General features: G+C 43.1%; 1 protein-coding gene and 1 long non-coding RNA gene across 2 annotated transcripts in view; one reads left to right on the top strand and one right to left on the bottom strand.

Annotated features, from left to right (window-relative positions):
• The window catches only part of COL4A5 (collagen type IV alpha 5 chain), a 210,964-nt gene that overhangs the window by 191,412 nt on the left and 3,268 nt on the right, over positions 1-16,284 (top strand). The window contains exons 45-49 of the mRNA XM_072626493.1: positions 2,174-2,302; positions 3,722-3,820; positions 12,945-13,157; positions 14,580-14,757; positions 15,728-15,842. Of these exons, the coding sequence (XP_072482594.1) occupies positions 2,174-2,302; positions 3,722-3,820; positions 12,945-13,157; positions 14,580-14,757; positions 15,728-15,842 (734 nt within the window). The remainder of the gene's footprint in view (positions 1-2,173; positions 2,303-3,721; positions 3,821-12,944; positions 13,158-14,579; positions 14,758-15,727; positions 15,843-16,284) is intronic.
• Positions 1-16,284, bottom strand: part of LOC140515666 (uncharacterized) — a 35,137-nt gene that overhangs the window by 12,440 nt on the left and 6,413 nt on the right. The window lies entirely within an intron of this gene.

Consider the following 16,284-nt stretch of genomic DNA (forward strand, 5'->3'; position numbering starts at 1 on the left):
GATGATGGTCCCACCCTATTGGTGATCTCTGGAGCCTTGTATTCAATTCTAGGGGCCATGTTTTAGAAAGAATATTGAGAAACTTTTTGAGCATGTCCACAGGAGCTCAGTCAGGACCAGCTAAAGAAACAGGGGATCTTTGGGCATACAAGTAAAAAGAAAAACAATCTCTGTCCTTAAGGAGATCACAATCTGATGGGGGGGGGCAACACACAAAGGTGGGGAGGGACTGGGAAAGGGGCCCTCACAAGGGCATGGTACCCAAGGCCACAAAGTCAAGCTGAGCCAGGTGGGAAATGGAAGTTGGCTGGCCTAGGTCCCTTCCCAAAATGAGAGAAGGGGGGCAGACACAGCAGATAGAAGGACGTTCTCAGGATGAGAGACCCTGAGATTTGTGGGAAGTTCCAGGGTGAGCCAGCAGCTGAGGCTTTAGCCCAGGCCCACACAGAAGCCATCTTTAAGTGTTTGAAAGACTGTTGTGGAAGAAGAATTCAAGTCATAAGCTCCTAAGTATATAACTAGGAGGGGCCTACAGATGGGGAAACTGAGGCCCAGGAAGGTTATCTTGTTCTGCTGTGACCCAGAGGACAGAACTGGGAGCAATGGGAATGCATTGGAAAGAGACTTGATGACAGAAAAGAATAATTCTGAGTAATTAGAGCTACCCCCTGCCCTCCCCCTGTGGATGAGGCGACCTTGGGAGGTGGTAGGCTCTCCCTCATTGAAGGTCTGTAAGCAAAAGCTGAATGACCAGTTGCCAGGCATTCCTTTGGAGGAATGGCTTAGATTAGACAGCCCCCAAGGTCCCTTCTACTTGAGAAATTCTGGGATTCTCAGAATAGGCAGCTTGGAGACTTGGCCCCAGATCTCACATCTCTCTGTCCATTGTCCTTTCCATGGTCTCCAGTGATGCTGGCCCTTTCTGCTGCCCCCCTCACCTCCATCTCTTCAAACCTTCCCAACTACTTTCTTTTTTAAAATATTTTTTTACAATTGCACGAACATTTTTAAGTTTATTTATTTTTAGTTTTCAATATTCACTTCTATAAGTTTTAGGTTTTCTCCCCCTCCCCAATATGGCATTCAATCTGATATAGGCTCTAACTATACATTCCTATTAAACATATTTTCACATTAGTTTATGTGAAAATTTTTAACATCCTCTTTTTTAAAAAAATGTACAGAACCAAGACAACATTGTACACAGGATCAACAACATTGTGAGATGATCAACTGTGAGTGAGTGACTCAGCTCTTCTCAGCAACACAGTGATCCAAGACCAAGTACAAAGGACTCATGAAGGAAAATGCTATCCATAAACAGACACAGAACTGATGGACTTTGAATGCAGATCGAAGCATATTTTTTTCACTTACTTGATTCTTTCTCATGGTTTTTTCTTTTGATCTGTTTCTTCTTTCACAACTGTGATGAATATGGAAATATGTTTTACATGATAGCACATTGTATAAACTATATCAAACTGCCTACCATTTTCAGAAGAGGGGAAGGGAGGGAGGGAGAAAAATTTGGAAGTCAAAATCTTGTAAAAATGAATGCTAAAAATTTTCTGGACACATAATTGGGGGGAATAAAATATAATTAAAAACAATTTTTTTAAAATTTTGAGTTCCAAATTCTCTCCCTCCCTCATCATCCCCCTAAACAATTTGATATAGGTTATACATATACAATCATGCAAAACATATTTCCAAATTAGTCATGTTGTAAAAGAAAACACAAACAAAAAAAAAACACAAGAAAAATAAAGTAAAGAAATGTTTGCTTTGATCTGCATTCAGACCCCATCATTTTTTTTTTCTCTGGAGATGGATAGCATTTTACATCATGAGTCCTTTGGAATTATCTTGGATCACTGTTTTGCTGAAAGTAGCGAAGTCATTCACAGCTGCTCATAATATAATATTACTATAACTGTGTACAATGTTCTCCCAGTTCTGCTCATTTCACTTTGCATCAGTTCATGTAAGTCCAGGTTTTTCTGAGATCCTTCTATTTGTCATTTCTTATGGTACAATAGTATTCCATCACAATCATATATAAGAACTTATTCAGCCATTCCCCAGTTGGTGAACATTTCCTCGGTTTCCACTTCTTTGTCACCACAGAAAGAACTTTCCCAACTGCTTTCAAACTGTGTTTAATTCTCAGGTCCCCCTGGCTTTCCTGGTCCCTCTGAGCAGGATCTCATAATCAAAGGAGATACTGGACCTCCAGGACCACCGGGCCAACCAGGATTGAAAGGTCTCCCAGGGATCCCAGGACCTCAAGGCTTACCAGGTACCTATCCACAGAGCTCTGCTGAACACATTCCTGGCTAATTTGTCCTGATCAACTACTTTAATGAATATTCCTTGCATGGAAGTGCCTCCCCAAGTCCCCCCACCCCATCCCACCACACACACATATGCACACACACTCACTTACACACACACACAAGCACGTACACACACATGCATACACATGCACAAACACATACACACACGCACGCACACACACACACACACACACACACATACACACAGCAGGACCTGGAGCCTCAGCATCCTGAGGTGTTAGATAGATAATTCCAATGTTGTCAGAAGGAAAGGTTTCTTGCATCTCCATCACTCACTTTCTTTTGGCCCCTTTGACCATGCTGATTTAGAAAAGTTAATAGAGTAGCCTTGTGGCTACCTTAGGAGTAAAAAGGGCCGAATTTCAAGATTGATCTTTTTCTTCCAGGTCCCCCTCTCTATAGGGAAGGCCTCAGACCTTCGCTGCTTAGCGTAATTCCATGGCTATCCACTAGGAGGATGTTTATGGCCAACCCTGCACATGAACTCTTACCCCAACTGACTGCGGCATTTTCTGCTTATTAAGTGATTGGGCTGCATTTGTTTCATATTGTTGGCAGCTTTATGGAAGACAGAGATCCGCAGAGCTGGAAGGGGCTCTAGAGGTCAACACTGTTAGCCCTCTCATTTTTACAGAGAAGGAAACTGAGACCTATGAAGATGAAGTAACTTGTCCAGATAGGAAGCGTCAGAGGCAATCCTCAAACCTGACTCTTCTGCCCCCGAATACAGCATTTTCCCTGTTAGACTACACTGCCTTTTTTTCTTACAATTTAGGAAGTATTTATTGTACACCTACTGTATACAAGACAGAGAAAGACAATGTGGCATAGTGGTTACAGAGTGGTCTCAGAGCCAAGAAGAACTGAGTTTAAGGTCTAACTCTGATATATCCTAGGGAAGTCATTTAACCTTGTTCTCAACACCCCTAGGTGACTCTCAGTTGGAGAGAAATTGTGGGAAGTTTCCTTATTGGGGTCCAGCCAACACCAACCATGAGCTGAGGATTTGAAGAACAAAGCTATCTATGCCTTCAAGGAACTTATGCTCCTTTTTTTTTGATGGGGAGGGCACTTATTTGCTGAGATGCACAAGTTGAGAACTTGAGCCCCTTTCTGGAACTGAAAACAAGAAGAGCCAATGTTACCAAATTTCCCCAGGGGTAGATAAAATGGTTAGAACTTAGAGATGGCTCCCCTCACCCCAATTCCTGCCCTCAGCTAGCTAGAATGTGCCAGCCCTTTCATTAAGATGGAATTGAGATGAGATTCCTGCAAGGCTTGTCTGTGATTCCCCCCAGCCCCTTGGGTTTGCCTCAGCATCCCTCTGCCCACATTGGACAACATGTTTCTTTTCTCTGTAGGTCTCCCTGGCCCACCAGGAGACCCTGGATGTAATGGACACCTTGGTGTTAAAGGCCCAGAAGGCCACAAAGGAGACCCAGGCCCATCAGGCCAACCAGGTGGGAAAAGGGTGTGGGGAGAGATTTTTGTATCTCTCTGGATAGGAAGGAAGCAGGCAGAATACTTCTGCCCTTCGAGAGAAGGGATATCATATGCAAATGACCTCTTGCTCACCTAAATGGGAACCTCAGAGTATCACTGTCCATTTTTGGTCCTAATCAGCTAATGCTATTAAAGATGGTTGCTCCACGGGGTAGCAATGGGGAAGTGGGGAAGGGGCAATGTTTGCTTTGCAAAGATGACTCCTTTTTTATTTTTATTTTTGCTGTTGCTGCTAACAAATCAAAGGATCATAGATTTAGAGCTGGGAGGGACCTTGGAAGTCACCTATTCCAATTCCCTCATTTTATACCAGGGGAAAGTGAGGCCCAGAGTCATCAGATGACTCAGCCAATGGCATTACAGATAGAAAGGAGTAGAGCTAGTATTTAAATCCAGGCCCTCAGACTCCCAAAGCAGCATTCTTTTTTTAAAAAAATTATTTTATTTGTTTTCAGTGTTCTATAATCACTTCCACATATCTTAGTTTTCCCCCCTCCCTCTCCCTCCTTCCCTCCTGCCTCCCCACTCCCTCCCTGAGACAGCATACAATTTTATATAGATTCTACACATACAATCCTATTAAATACATTTTCACCTTAGTCATGTTGCATAGAAGAATTAAAATGAAAGGGAGAAATCATAAAAAAAAAAACCCGCAAAACATAATACAAAAGAAAATGGTCTGCTTCATTCTGTGATTGAATTCCATAGTTCTTTCTCTGGATGTGGAAGGCATTTTGCCTCAAGAGGCCATTGGGAATTTTTTAAGTCCTTGCATTGCAGTGAAGTACTAAGTCTACCAGAAAAACTCCTTGCACATTGTGGGATGTTGCTGTGTACAAAGTTCTCCTGGTTCTGCTCCTTTTGCTCAGCATCAGTTCATATGAGTCTTTCCAGGCCTCTCTGAAGTCTTCCTGTTCATCATTTCTTATAGCGCAATAGTATTCCATTACATTCATATACCAAAATTTATTCAACCATTCCCCAGTTGATGGGCATTCCCTTGATTTCCAGTTTTTGGTCACCACAAAGAGAGCTGCTATAAATATTTTTGTACATATGGGACCCTTTCCCATTTTTATGATCTCTTGGGGATACAGTCCTAGAAGTAGTATTGCTGGGTCAAAGGGTATGCACATTTTTGTAGCTCTTTGGGCATAGTTCCAAATTGCTGTCCAGAATGGTTGGATCAGCTCACAGCTCCACCAACAATGAATTAGTGTTCCAACTCTCCCACATTTTCTCCAACATTTACCATCTTCCTGTTTTGTCATATTAGCCAATCTGATAACTGGGATGTGGTATCTCAGAGTTGTTTTGATTTGTATCTCTCTAATCAATAGTGATTTAGAGAATTTTTTTCATATGACTATAGGTAGCTCTAATTTCTTCCTCTGAAAGTTGCCATTCATATCATTTGACCATTTATCAATTGGGTAATGACTTGTATTCTTGTACATTTGACTCAGTTCTCTATATATTTTAGAAATGAGGCCTTTATCACAGACACTTGTTGCAAAAATTCTTTCCCAGTTTTCTGCTTCCCTCTTAACCTTGGTTGCATTGGGTTTGGCTGTGCAAAAACTTTTCAGTTTAATGTAATCAAAATTATCCATTTTGCACTTCATAATGCTTTCCATCTCTTGTTTAGTCAAAAATTCTTCCCTTCTCCATAAATATGATAAATACACATATTCCTTGCTTCACTAATTTGTTTGTAGTATCAATCTTTATACCTAGATCATGTACTCATTTGGACTTTATTCTTGTGTACGGTGTCAGGCATTGGTCTATGCCTAGTTTCCACCACACCGTTATCCAGTTTTCCCAGCAATTTTTGTCAGACAGTGAGTTCTTATCCCAGAAGCTGGGGTCCTTGGGTTTATCAAATAGTAGATTGCTATATTCATTGGTTACTGTGTCTTGAGTACCTAACATGTTCCACTGGTCTACCCCTCTGTTTCTTATCCAGTACCAAGTGGTTTTGATAATTGCTGCTTTATAATACAATTTGAGATCTGGTAGAGTTAGGCCACCTTCCCTAGCATTTCTTTTCATTAATTCTCTTGCTATTCTGGACCTTTTGTTCTTCCAGATGAATTTTGACATTATTTTTTCTAGCTCTAGAAAATAATTATCTGATAGTTTGATTGGTATGGCACTGAATAAGTAAATTAATTTAGGTAGGATTGTCATTTTTATTATATTGGCTAAAGCAGCACTCTTTTTACTGTGTGTGCCCCCCACCCACTTCCTTGGAGTCCTCTTCCAACCACGCATGTGACGTATCAACATGGAAGGTTGATTCTAGCAGAAACATGACTGAAATCAAGGCAGAGCAATGGGAGGTGCCCCAGACCATTTCTCCCTCTACTTCTAGAACCGTGAATGAGGCTCAACAGCAGGGAAGGTAGGGGAAGAAACTACGCATTTTTGAGACGCTTCCATAGTGATTATGAAGGCCACATGCAAAGAGAATGAAAAGCCATTCCATTCACAAAGCTAAACTCACTCGAAGCAGACCGAAAAGAGCCATCACCAAAACATCCTTTTGTTATATTCTCCTTATTCCGTGCAGTGTCCTTAGATAGCCAGCTACACTGAGCAGAATCCTGAAGACAGAGAGGGAAAGATAACGTAGCAATGGACCTATCTGGCAACCACCATGGCTCACACCTTCCCTGTCCTGTAGAGTAAGACAAGGCTTTAGGCAGAGCTGACCATTGAGAGGAGGAAAGGATGAATGCATGGAGGAGCCTGGGATCTTAGTCTTCTCAGTTAGAAGGAACCTCAGAGACCACTGAGTCCAGTCCACCCTTTTTTCCAGATGAGGAAACTGAGCTACCAAGAGATTAAGTGACTTGCCCAAGGTCACGTAGCTAATAAGGAAAGCATGACGTAGCCTTGAAAATGGTGTGTTGATGATAGTGAGCAGTCATATCACCATTCTGTTCTTCTTCGATAAGACCAGCAGATTAGAGGGGCTATTTTACTCTGTGGACACTCTCAACACAAGCATAGGGGTATATACCAATCTGCACCTCCTAATCCTACTTGATTTTTTGCCCATAACCATCTGCAGATCCTTCCAAGAAAGTCTAACAGTCTAGAAGTTTTCTTTTTGGTTTCAACGCATTTCATCAGTATGGGACCAATCTACCTCCTTTTCTGATGACCTTAACAGTGTCATTCGTATACTTCTTCCCACAAATGATCTTTTGTGATGTTTCAGCCTCTGCCTACATTCAACATGTCTTGCCATTGCCCTTTGGGTCACCTATAATTTCAATTCTTCAGTAATCATATTTTTCCATGACTGCCAGGATATAGGATCCCTGAGAGAATCTCAGTGTCAAAAAGAGGGGGTTTGATGTCAGTTTGGGATGATAGAAAGGGCTGCATGCTGCAATCCAACCCACTTCTCTTCCTCTCTGGTTATGCCTCTGGTTCACCATCTGTCTGAGCATCTTTCTGAGATATACAGACTAAGGGACTTAGCCTGCCTTCTCCTCGACCCAAGCCCTCTTCCTCTGACAACTCCTGTTATGAGAGTGGCCCTGAGTTCGCCAAAGCTACACCTGCTGGCCACAAGAGCAGGCAACCTTCACCAAGAGGGAAAGTCCAAGTCCAAGTCCAAGTCCAGCAGTATATTGGGCCTGCTGTTCAGGACCAAGGCTAGCTAAGTACAGGGAGGTCTATCACTTGAAAGATGGCCCCAAAGTGACAAAGTATGGCAGATGACAAATCACAACATTGGTATAAATGTGAAGTGGTCCTTAGGCTTGCTCATTTGCCACCTTCTTCAACTCTAGCCCTTAAAGACAGTGCCAGGCACACACAGTAGATACTTAATGAATGATTCTTAGCTTGATTTGACTTGTTGCTGGTAGTAGTGGAAGGGTTTTCTGGGAGAGGTCCCTGATGGAGGGAGGCAGCTTTCTTCTGGGTTCTGGGAGAGAAGTACCACTTCCGTGGGTTTACTGCTTCAACTCTCTTTGGCTTTTTCCCTTGATTGCTTGGTCCTTTAATGCAACAGAGCAAAACACAGCCTTAAATTAAGATCTCCGCCAACATCTCATATATACAATAGCACATTGTGTACACGCATATATGTACACATAAATGTACTTATATGACACATATGACATGTTGGTATACATATATGATGTCCTATTGCATGCATTGTATATTATAGAATCTATAGGTTATAGATTCTATTTATAGACACAGATAGGTTCTGGACATGGGATTTCATTGGTATTGGGAAGTTTTAGATGAGGAAATACCAATGTGGATTGGCACCTTCTCTACAATGTCAAATCTTAGAGTGTTCCCTAGGTAGTGGAATCAAATAAATAGAGACAGGTAGGGCCACTAAATTGTACATGAGGATCCCTGGGGACCACAGATTGATTTAATTTTAAACCCTTATGTTATCTATGTTTTATTATATCTGGATTTATTTAATATTTCCCAGTGGCATTTGAATGTAGTTTGGGCAGCACCTGGGAGTGTTGTGGGCTGCAGGTACTGAGAGGTTAAGTGACTTGCCCAGGGTCACACAGCCAGTATGTGTCAGAGGCAGGACTTGAACCCAGGGCTTCTTGGCTCCAAGGCCAGCTCTCTATCCAACTACAATACACATATACACACACACTCCCACACATGTATGAGTGCACATACAAATGCATGCACTCATGCACATACATGCACAATTCATTGGTAAGTTTGAGGAGAATAATAGGGAAATTAGGGTGAAAAGGATGAGATACATAGATGATATTATGGAAACAATGAACATGAACATAGACAGTTGGGAAACAGTTGAGGATAGAAGGGCCTGGCATGCTAGGGCCCAGGGGATCGCAAAGAGCAACAGCAAAAAGTGAAAGGCAAGAGAAGAATGTTGTAGAAAAACAGAGGAACATGAGATGAGACAAAAGTGATCCCTTGATCATTTATATCAAATATACCCAAGAAATGGAAGAGACACATGCTTTCTGCAGTCATAGTTGCCATGGCATGGAGGGTATCCCAAACAAAATCCAACTGGAAGAGGCATTTTCTTTTAAAACAAATAATTTTGATTAATAACTTTTTTATATCACCATAGTTTCCCTTAGTGTCTGTCCCCCATCCCAGAGGGTCATTCCGTAGAACAAATAACAGTTTTAGAGAAAAACCAAAAGAGAGGGAAAAAATCAGCAGAACCAGTCCATACACCAATTAAGTCAGAAAATACCTGCAGTTTACCACATCTGTGGACCTCCCCTCTCTGCAAAGGAGTGTGGTGGATATGTCTGCTCATCTCTCTTTTATGGGGCTATACTTGATGGAAAGGGATGCACCCTGTCAATATAATAGCTTCTTATGGTGGAATTTGGTTGCTTATGCCTCCTTCCCAACTTCAGATTTGACATTAGAGCCAAACTCTGAACATTTCCAGAGGAAAGGTCTGGGCTGGTCCTGTCCTGCTGTTTTTCCTGGGATATTGAGTGTTGTGTTTTTCTGAGAGCTGAGGTAGGGAACCAGCAAGGTTTCAGCGTTCATGAAGTGATCCGATCCAAGGAAAAAGTCTGATCATTGTTTCTCTGATCTGAGCTCTGCAAATTCCTGGCCTGTGTTTGGGTCTAGACAACAGGTCTGTGAGCTTGCCCCATTCGAAATTTTATTAGATTGCTATTGGATTCCACCACCATCAACTAGTATAGGCTCCCCTTTGTTCTGGGGTTCTTGCCCTGGTCATTCCTCTGCAGGCTTCAGACAAGGCTAGAAGCTGGGACTGAGCCTCTGCTCCACTTCTGGACTCTGAGACACACAGTTAGTTACTTTTTGATCTTGTTTGTTGTTTGCTACGTAGCCCAGGGCCTGGGTCTGGCTTGTACACTAGATTCATGCTCTCCCTGGGCACAGATCACCCCTTCATTCTACCCTGGATGTGTGTCCCAGGTTGGAGAGTGAACAACAGAGTTTCCAGTTGTTTCTGTACCTTCTACAAGTTTAGCACCTTCTCAGCCAGATCGATGCCCTCTTCTTGCCCGGGAATTCTACATGTAGAGGACTCTTGGCCAGACCCCATCCCAGTGTCCACAGACATCTCTGACTCCAAATGACAATCCAAACTGGAAAAATGACATCTTTTCTTGGATTTGTTGATCAGGATTTGGTCTGCTGCATTTTCTAGATGTGTTTGGAGGAGTTGGGGATAGGGAGCGCCCTCTACTTACTCAGCTTCTCTGCCATTTTCAAGGAAGCCCTCTCTAACAAGTTCTGGGGGACCTTTGTCAGGTAACTGAAAGAAACATTGGATTTGGAATTGGAATGTCTGGGTTCAAGTCCCAGCCCTGCCACTTGCTATCTGTATGCCTTTAGACAAATTACTCAGCCTCAATTTCCTCATCTGTAAAGTAGGCTCATAATGCTTGTGCTGTTTACTGCATGGGGCTCATGTGAGGAATGTGCACTAATGTGCACAAAGCACTTTGTGAAATATGAAAGTTTATAAAGCTCAGCTTCTGTTCTTGAGAGGCAGCATGGCACAGTATATAAAGAGGTGGCCTCTACAGCCAGGAGGACTTGGATCCAAATCCCTGCTCTGATACTTACTAGCAGTGTGACTCAGAGAATCTCACTGGAACCTCTCAGTGGCCTCTGCAACTCAAAGTGGTATAGAGAGAATGTCAACCTGCTTTGGAAGAGGCAATTTCCTTTTCTAGGAATTCCCTCTATTAATAAGATTCCAGGTTCAGTGCCTAGCCCAGGGATAAGGAATCTGCCGCCTCGAGGCCACATGCGGCCCTTTGACTAAATCAAACTTCCTAGAACAAATCCCTTCTAGGTCCTCAAGTGCAGCCCTTTGACTGAATCCAAACTTCACAGAATTCCAGGTAGGTCCTCAAGTGTGGCCTTTTGACTGAATCCCAACTTCACAGAACAAATCCCCTCTAGGTCCTCAAGTACAGCCTTTTGAATCCAACTTCACAGAGCAAATCCCCTGTAGGTCCTCAAGTGTGACCCTTTGACTGAATCCAAACTTCATAGAACAAATCCCCTCTATATCCTCAAGGGTGGTCCTTTGACTGAATCCAAACTTCACAGACCAACTCCCCTCTAGGTCCTCAAGGGTGGCCCTTTGACTGAATCCAAACTTCACAGACCAAATTCCCTCTAGGTCCTCAAGGGTGGCCCTTTGACTGAAGTTTGGGTTCCATCAAAGGGCCATACCTGAGGACCTAGGGGCCACATGTGGCCTCCAGGCCTTAGGTTCCCCACCCCTGGCCTAGCCCTATCCCATTCTTTTCAATAACAATTAGCATGCTTCCCAAATGGAAAGGTTGTAAAGCATTACTAGGAGACAACAATGCCTCCATCTCCAGAAGAACTAAACCAACGTGAATGAATGGACACCTCTCAAGGATGGTGCCAAAACAAAGAACTGGAAATCAAGGAGATGCCCATCAATTGGGGAATGGCTGAACAGACTGTGGTATGTGATCATGATAGAATACTATTGTGCTGTAAGAAATGATGAACCGGATGCTCTCAGAAGAACCTGGGAAGATTTACATGAACTGATACAGAGAGAAGTAAGCAGAATCAGGTGTACACAATAACAACAATATTCTAAGATGATCAACTGTGGCCTTAACTATTCTCAACAGTACAATGATCCAAGATAATTTGAAGGACTTATGATGAAAAATGCTCTCCATCCCCAGAGAAAGAAATGTTGAAGTCTGAATACAGATCAAAGCAGACTTTTTTTACTTTATTTTTCTTGGTGTTTTTTTGGTCTGTGTTTTCTTTTACAACATGACTAATATGGAAATATGTTTTACATGACTACACATGTATAACCTATATCAAATTGCTTGCCTTCTCAATGAGGGAAGTGGGGAGGAAGGTAGAGAATTTGGAACTAAAATTTAAAAAAAACCAAACATTGAAAATTGCTTTTACATGTAACTAGACAGAGGTGGAGCATGTGGAAAGGATGATGCCAAAGATTCAGAGCATCAGATGTATGATTTGGATAAACGATCTCTTTGGTTTTAAAATTTTTTTCATTGATCTCCTTTGTTTTTCATAGCTTTCATTCCCAAAAATCACTTTGGCTTCTCCTCTATCCAATAAGCCATTTCTTATAAGAAAGCATAAAAAAGAGGGAGAGGAAAACCCAGTTTGATAAAACTAAACAGCACACATCCCTGTACAGTTACCTCTTCCACATCAGGGGTGTTAGAGGTGCCCCACTATGTGGAAAATCCACGTGGAATTTTTTAGCCTTCCCTTTGTACCAGAGAAGTCTGAATTTCTTTTTCTTTTATGGGGTGTTTACAATATTTTATTGTAAAATTTGGATTAAGAATTTGGTCATAGGTATATCTTATGAATTTCTAAGTTTCTCAACTTTTTTCTGCGTTGTTTGTTAACCTTTCCATGTCATCTGCATCTTCCACAAAACTCCCCCAAATTTCCATTTACACTCATTTCTTATGCTGACCCACAATGTATTGAAAGCCGCGATGTAGAAGGGATAACTGTAGTCTGACAATAGACACGATATTAGTCCCTTGCTTCTGCAAAGAAGGAAGGGAGGTACATTTTCTCTTTTCTCCTCTGGAATGGTCTTGTCCATTCAAAAGAAAACACAGATCAAAAAACACCAAGAAAAATAAAGTAAAAAAAGTCTGCTTTGATCTGTATTCAGACTTCAACATTTCTTTCTCTGGGGATGGAGAGCATTTTTCATCATAAGTCCTTCAAAATTCCACAGTGTCTGGGTCCTGGTTTTTAGTTGTTTTCACTGTTCTTTCTCATTTCCCTTATTGTAGTCATACTTTTAAGGTAGAGGTCCACATAGACAGGTTTCAAACTTGGATGAAGAAAATTTTACATCTTGATTTTAGTAGAGTTGGTTTCCTTGGTAAACCTATGTATTTTATTTTATGCACTTAAAAACATGACTTTGAGAGGGTCCAAAGGCTTTTTCAGACCACCCAAGGGATCCAGGACACCAAAAATGTTAAGGCTTGTTGACTGACATCTCTTACAAACAAATAATTAATTCTCTGATTCCAGGTAGCCGTGGAGTAGATGGTGTCCCAGGACCAGATGGCTTGCCAGGTCTACCAGGTCCCCCAGGGACCCTTTCTCTTGCCCATGGATTTCTTATCACACGTCATAGCCAGACCACAGATATACCACAGTGCCCCCGAGGAACTGTTCAGATCTACAGAGGGTTTTCTCTCCTGTATGTGCAAGGAAATGAGAAGGCCCATGGCCAAGACTTGGGTGAGCTGCTCATCAATTTCCATGTGGCTGATTGTCTGTGTTGTCTTTGCTTCTGGAAAGCCAGTGGGGTCGGGGTAAGAGGTATCTAGGGTAGCATTAACCAATGAAGACATGGTTTCACCCTGTTGGTTTTTCAGAACTGAGAAGCCGTTTAAGGGTGACAACGTTTTCCAACTTACACTACTGATATTTTTGTTTTTAAGGTTAAGTACCAGGCCCCAAGCGACGGTATAGAAAGGGCCCCTTTACTTTTTGCTAGCCACAAAAGAAACTGTAGGAGGTATTTGGGTGGGTGACAGAGCATACAGGTGCATTGACTTTCCCCTTGTCTGTCTGATCTTCAGTCGAGTTCCCAGGCAAGAGGAAGTGGGCTTGGGGTTAACTGCACCCATCTTACAATCCTTAAAATAAGCACATTCGCTTCTCAGGGAGTTATCAGAGACTTTGAAAACTCCATAAGGTCCTTCAGTTACACAGAATACATTCTTTGGGAACACTCCTACCCCGGCTAGCCCCTGAACTATCAGTTTGGTTGGGGAGGGGGTTAGAAAACGGAGAGAGAAAGTGTCAGGGATCTGTTTATATTGTAACTTAACAAAAGGTCAGGGGGTCCTTTCTGGAATTTTGTCTTAGAAGGTTAGGGCTCTCAGATTAACTTTGGGTGTTTGGGCTACCATGTGTATGGAGTAGGGGGAGGGGGCATGAGCTTCGTCCAGTTGTTCTCTTGCCTCCTTTTTCCCCTGCTGAACTTCCAAAGTTCCTTGCATCTGGCTGGGGATGGGGTGGCCCCTTGTCACCCTAGGGGTGGATGGAACTCATCCTCAGATGGAGCTTTCCTGTCCATCATGGGCCCTAGACACGGAAGTCCCAGGTCACTAATTTATGAAGCTGATCAGAGCAAGAGGGGAGTTGGTTCACCCTTTCCTCACATTCTCCTTTTCTCCCTCTCTTTCTATCACCTCCAGTTTGCTCATTCTTGCCTCTTCTCAGTGTCCCCTTTTATCATTTTTCACCAGTCTCCCCATTCTGTTCTTCCTTTTTCTCTTCTTTTCCATTGTCTGAGTCATCCAGTTCATAGGATCCTAGACTTAAGGCTGGAAGAAACTTTGGAGCCCCCGCCCCCTTATTTTACAGAGGGGGAAACTGAGGTCAAGAGAAATGAAATAACTCACCTGAAGTCATACAGAAGATCCTCAGTGTAGACCTGGAAGGGACCTCAGAGGCCAGCTAGTCCAACCCTCCAATTGTAGAGGCTCTTAGTTTCTTCCTCTAAATTAGAGGAGGAAAATTGTCCAAAGAGAAGTGACCTGCCCAAGGTGAGCTAGGAAGTAATTATGGCAGAGCTGAGATCTCTTGATCCCATCAAGTCTCATCCCATCAATCCTTTTCTCCTCCATTCCTGTCTCTCTGATTCTTCCCTAGGGACGTCTGGCAGCTGCCTCCACCGCTTCAGCACCATGCCTTTCATGTTCTGTAACATCAACAACATATGCAACTTTGCCTCACGAAATGACTACTCCTATTGGCTGTCCACTCCCAAGCCCATGCCAGTGACCATGGAGCCACTGAAGGGACAAAGCATCTTGCCGTTTATCAGTCGGTGAGACCACAGGCCCAATTCCCAGCCCTCACTTCCCAAATGTATCTCCGTTAACTTGTAGGTGAACCCTCAGCAATTCCCCCTTGGTTTGGTGGGCAGAGATAAAGGCCTTTCCCTTGAGGTAGGCAGGAAGACAGGACAGTGGTTAGAACAGAACAGCTTTTCTAAAGATCTGATACAAACATTTCAGTAATCACAGAGCAAAGGATGCTTTCTAGGCACTGTATTTGGTCTATCAGTGATAGGAAGACTTCAGGGCCTGCCCCTTGGCTCAGATCCTTGAGGTGTCTAGCCAAAGATACTGTTGCTAGTCTAGGCCTTCCAGTGAGATTTCAGGTTTTCTTGGTAGCCACCTATGGCTAGATCATTCCTCAAGATACCCAGAGCCCTTTGGAGTTCCATTTTCTTTGCTTGCTGATACATTATGAAGTCAGCCTTCTGTTATTAGTCTTACAACTCTCTCTCAGGGGGAGAGGAGGCAAGTGAAATCACAACTATGTTAGGACTTGGGGAAGAAGTATGGCTTCCCCCAATCCAGGCTTTTAGTGGCCTAGTAGTAGCTGGCTGCACGTTATCCAAGGTCTGATCCAAGGAGAAGGGGTGGAGATTGGGGTGGGGCTAGGTGTCTCTCCTATCCCAGGTAATCAGACAATATTCTTATCACTGTTTCAGTGAGACCAGATCTGTCCTTTCCACTTGGGTCATTTTCACAGCAAGTAACCAAGCTTGTGTACTCATTATGCTGTGAGTAGGCTGAGTAGGCCCAGAAACTTGGAGCAGAAGACCCAATGGCAATGCTAAAGCACCCGCTATGCCCCCCTCCCTCCACCCACTCCCCCAGCTAGTAGTTTCTGGTCCCATTTCCCATAGTTTGCATCACACTTCTGTTCAGACCATTGTGCCCTCCTCCCTCCCCCAGGAGAAGGTAGAGTGTGGCCCAGATCCTGACCCAGACTATTGTTTTTCCTAGGTGTTCAGTGTGTGAAGTCCCAGCAACAGTGATTGCAATTCACAGTCAGACCACCCAGATCCCCCATTGCCCACAGGGCTGGGATTCTCTCTGGATTGGTTATTCTTTTATGATGGTATGAAAAAGAGGCTTTCTTTTATGTCTGTTAGTCGGAAAACGCTGTCTGTTCCTTGGGTCTGTAAAGTCTCTGAGATGAGCTGAATCTGATGCATAGAATCTCAGCATCTGCTAGGTCACTGGATTCCTTTGGGGAGGGGTGTGTGTGTGTGTGTGTGTGTGTGTGTGTGTGTGTGTGTGTGTGTGTATGTGTGTGTGTACACGCATGGTTGTACAATCCATATATTGTCCTGTGTATTTGGTAAATGGCTCCCAAGCCCCCTTGGGAGGGCCTGTTAGCATGAGGAAGAGACGACTTGAGAGGGGAGAGGCAGATTTAGGCTTGATTTTAGAAATAACTTAACTTAGAGCTCTCCTGACTTGGAATGGACTGCCTCGGGAATGGATGAGTTCCCCATTCCTGAGGGTATTCAAGCACTGAACAGAGAATCATTTTTTCA

The sequence above is a fragment of the Notamacropus eugenii genome, chromosome X (assembly GCF_028372415.1).
Source record: "Notamacropus eugenii isolate mMacEug1 chromosome X, mMacEug1.pri_v2, whole genome shotgun sequence".
Lineage (NCBI taxonomy): Eukaryota > Metazoa > Chordata > Mammalia > Diprotodontia > Macropodidae > Notamacropus > Notamacropus eugenii.